This window comes from Papaver somniferum, chromosome 5 (genome assembly GCF_003573695.1).
Source record: "Papaver somniferum cultivar HN1 chromosome 5, ASM357369v1, whole genome shotgun sequence".
Taxonomy (NCBI): Eukaryota; Viridiplantae; Streptophyta; class Magnoliopsida; order Ranunculales; family Papaveraceae; genus Papaver; species Papaver somniferum.
The window spans coordinates 108149823-108153848 of NC_039362.1; the positions used below are offsets into that span (position 1 = coordinate 108149823).

At 34.8% G+C, this 4026-nt stretch overlaps 1 protein-coding gene across 1 annotated transcript; it reads left to right on the top strand.

Moving 5' to 3' along the window:
- The first annotated feature begins 2911 nt into the window (after positions 1-2911).
- Positions 2912-3583, top strand: LOC113279429. Its single transcript, XM_026528126.1, has one exon. It carries the CDS (start codon positions 2912-2914, stop codon positions 3581-3583), a length of 672 nt encoding a protein of 223 aa, XP_026383911.1.
- Positions 3584-4026: the final 443 nt, after the last annotated feature.

Consider the following 4026-nt stretch of genomic DNA (forward strand, 5'->3'; position numbering starts at 1 on the left):
ATTTAAATACTAAATATTACCCATTAAAACTAGTTTCCTCCAAAACCCTGGAAAAGAAACTTAGCTACTCATAGATCGAGAATTGAAGAATATTTGATTAATCATTGTATTAAAAATAAAGATATTATGCTTACAAAGATTTTTAGTCGCTAAAGGTAATCAGCGATCGAAACTGTTCAACCACTGCTGCTGCTAAAGGTCTTTCGCTACTAAAGGAAGTACGATACATGCTTTCTGTTGTTGAATAACGACATTCTTCCGTGACTGTTTTTGACAAGCTATGTTCTTTGCGTTCTTCAAGTTGCAGCAGCAGGTGAACTTTCTGTGTTTTCTTATTTCTCGAATTCAAGCTAACTATTCTATCCCAGGCTCCCCGTATGCCTACTCTGGATCAATACAAGGCTATATATACACCACAGAACTCTAAGTTTATCGATTAAATCTCCCCTGTTTCTTTCAAAGGAAGTCTCGGATTTTATTTTTATTTCTTCTCTACGCGATATCTATCTTGTCAAGAAATCTTCCCTGATATGGAATGGAAATTAGCAGATAAGATACAACTCCAAAATTCACACGTAACTTCCTTATATATTCTGAATATCTTCCCCTGTTTTGAAACAATACCAAATATACGAAGATTTAGTTCCTCTTTTGTTCCCAAACACGTACTCTAGCTTCCTTATTGGATAAAATCGAATCTTGGAAGTTTATCTCCTCTCCTGGCCCTGTTTTGTTTGGGATCTGATATCCTAACCAAATTCCGTCGAATCAAAAAGTCATACCAAGCCTGTTAAGTCCAAACATGCCCAAACAAACTGAAGCTAGCGGTTTAATCTCTTTTAATCCTTCCCAATAATCCAACAAAAAATTACGCAGGTGAAAACTCCTGATTCTTCAAAACTCGATTATCTAGCCCAATTAGACTGAATCAAACAAGCATACCAGACCTGTTTAGATATAATATGTCCATACCAACAAGTTTCGGTGATTGAATCTCTCCTAAAAGCCTCCAAAAATCCAGCCCTAATTCTGTTTATGAAGGAACCAGTTTTCCCGCCAAAATATTTTGAAACCGTGAATTCTCTGTTCTTTAAATTTTGACATTTCAGTCAATTATAGATGAAACTAAGACCATTACCAGCTCTGTCTATCCCATTAGAATAAACCCTTTAATTTTCAGAGCTTTAGTCTCATTATAAATCACCCAAAATCCAAACCCTAAATCTGCAACCATTAAAACCTGATTTCCCGCAAAAATTTGAAATTCAAACGGAGAAGATGACCTCCCCCTTATCCAACAGTGGGGTTGAGTAGAACCGGTGGAAAATTTCTTTGGTGACTCGGCGACGGAATCGGTGCTGGACTCGGAAAATTTCTCTTCATCGTTCTTTGATTTCTAGTCAACCAAGCATTAATTTCAGGTGATTTTGTTGAATCTTACATCATTCATCATGTTTTCTAAAATTAGTTGGTTTTAACTCAGGTGTTTTACTTCGTAAAATGGGATCTAAAACGAACTCTGAGTCTGATAATATTTCTTCAGTAGAAGGAATGAAAATTCCTTCGATTGAATTACCTGATGAACTATTTGAGAAAAGCTTAGATCTACGGCGTTTTTCTTTAATTGGTAGATTAAATTTACAGAAGATCAAATTTGTTGATGCTGCAATAATTCTTAGAAATCAATGGAAATTAACTGGGGAATGTAAGTTAATTCCATTAGGTAGAGGTTTCTTTACCATCAAATTGGATAATGATACAGACCGTAACTACATCAAGTCTCAAGTATGGGAAGTTACAGATCAAATTTTGAAGGTTAGAAATTGGGTTTATAACTTTCGACCTACCAGCCAAAGAACTTCTAAGGCTTTTGTTTGGGTGAGATTTCCAGGTTTAGGTCTTGAATTCTGGAGTGAATCAATTCTGTTCAAAATTTGTAAAGAAATGGGAACTCCAATTAAAATTGATGAGGCAACAGCTAAATGTGATGTTGGATATTATGCAAATGTCTTGGTTGAGGTAGATTTTGCTTCTTCAGTTCCAAACAAAGTATGGATTGGGACTAAATATGGGGTTTTTTTCAAGAGGTTTCCATTCCAGATTGTCCAGAATACTGCAGTAGCTGCAAAATGGTAGGTCACTTTATCACAGAATGTAGAGTAGAAAAAGCAAAAAAGAATGAAACTAATTCAGAAAACATAATTACTCCACAACAGCCTAAGAGTTCCTCATAAATTCTTTAGCAGCCTAAATCAAGTTCAACAAAAAATTTGAATGATTTATCTTCAGCATGTGTCACTAGGTCATTGCCCTTTGATATTTGTGATACATCAGCAGATGACAATGAAGACTCTGTCATCCATACAATTCATGTTACTCCAACAGTTCCAGTTCATCAAATTATTCACAATGCTACTACTGGGAGATTCAGTCCTCTTGAGTGTGTTCAAGAAAATATTCTTGAAGATAATGTGGTTAATGAAGATAAGTCAGCTGATGTTGTAGAAACTCCTCAAATCAAATTTGTAAATGGAAAGACAGGGACAGTCTCTGATGAAACTGTTAAGGTTACTTCATGGTCAAAAGTGGTTGAAAATAAAGTGATTAATCCTACTTCTACTTCTTCCACTTCTCAACATTCTCCAGGTGCAGTTAAAGGTGGTAATCCAATTGTTACAAATAAGAAACATAATCTCAGACAAAATCATGGTAAGGGAGGTACCAAAAATCCTCCACCACCAAGATGAAGATCATATATTGGAATATTCGGGGCCTAAGAAGACCTAGGGCTCAGAATAAACTAAGGTCTTTGGTGAATCAATTTAACCCATCTCTAGTTTGGGTTGCAGAACCAAAAATTTCTTGTAGTGCTTCTTTTTGCAGTCAATTAAATCTCCCTGGAATGAAAAGTATGGTGATACATAATTCAACCTCATCTACAAAAGGTAATTTATGGTTATTCTGGAATGCTTCTTTATCTACTCCTCAAGTTATTTTAATGTCTACCCAAATGGTAACTGTCAGTATTGGTGAAGTATTAGTTTATGGTGTTCATGCTCGTGTTAAAAAGAGTCAAAGAAAGTTTCTATGGTCAGAGATGGAAATCATTAGTCAGCTACAAAAACCATGGGCTGTTTTAGGTGACTTTAATGCTATAATTTCACCTGAAGAGAAATTTGGTGGTAAAGCTCCAAACAGAATTTCAATGATGGATTTTATTCATTTCCTTAATGAATGTAACTTAATTCAAGCTCCTAGTACAGGTCAGCAATACACTTGGTCCAATTGTCAACAAGGAACAAAAAGAATCCTATGTGTTCTAGATAGAGTTGTTTTCAACTCTTTATGGTTACAGAAGTATGGTGATTGGGGATATAATGTTGGATTGAGGATAGTTTCAGATCATGCTCCATTATTATGTGGTTGTGAAAGCATACCCAGACCAAAGAATGTTCCCTGGAAATTTAAGAAAATGTGGATTGATCATCCATCATTCTTAAGTGAAGTGAAGAAAGTATGGACTGGGAATATTATTGGTGATCCATATTTTATTTTCATGCAGAAGCTAAAAAAGCTAAAATAAGTTCTTAAGTGAGTGGAATTGGAGTGTATTTGGTAATATTAATACAAAAATTAAGGAAGCAGAAGAGAAAGTTCAAAAAGCAATGGAGTTATCTGATCAAAATCCCTTAAATGAAGATCTTTTGGCCAACTTAGTAGAAGCACAAAATGAACATGCAAGAAGAGAAGTTCAAGCAAATACTCTTATGAGACTTAAGTCAAGAGAAAAATGGATTAAAGATGGTTCTGCAAACACTGCATACTTCCATGCTAGAATGAAGATTAGACAAGAAAGAAATACAATTAGTGAACTAGAAGATGTAAATGGAAATATTATTAGTGATCAATCTCAAATTGCAGATACTTTAGTCAAACATTTTCAACAAAAATTTGAAGCTCAAGATGTTGATGTTTCTGAAGAATTGCTTGATGTTATTCCCTCAGTTATTACAGATGAAGACCAAG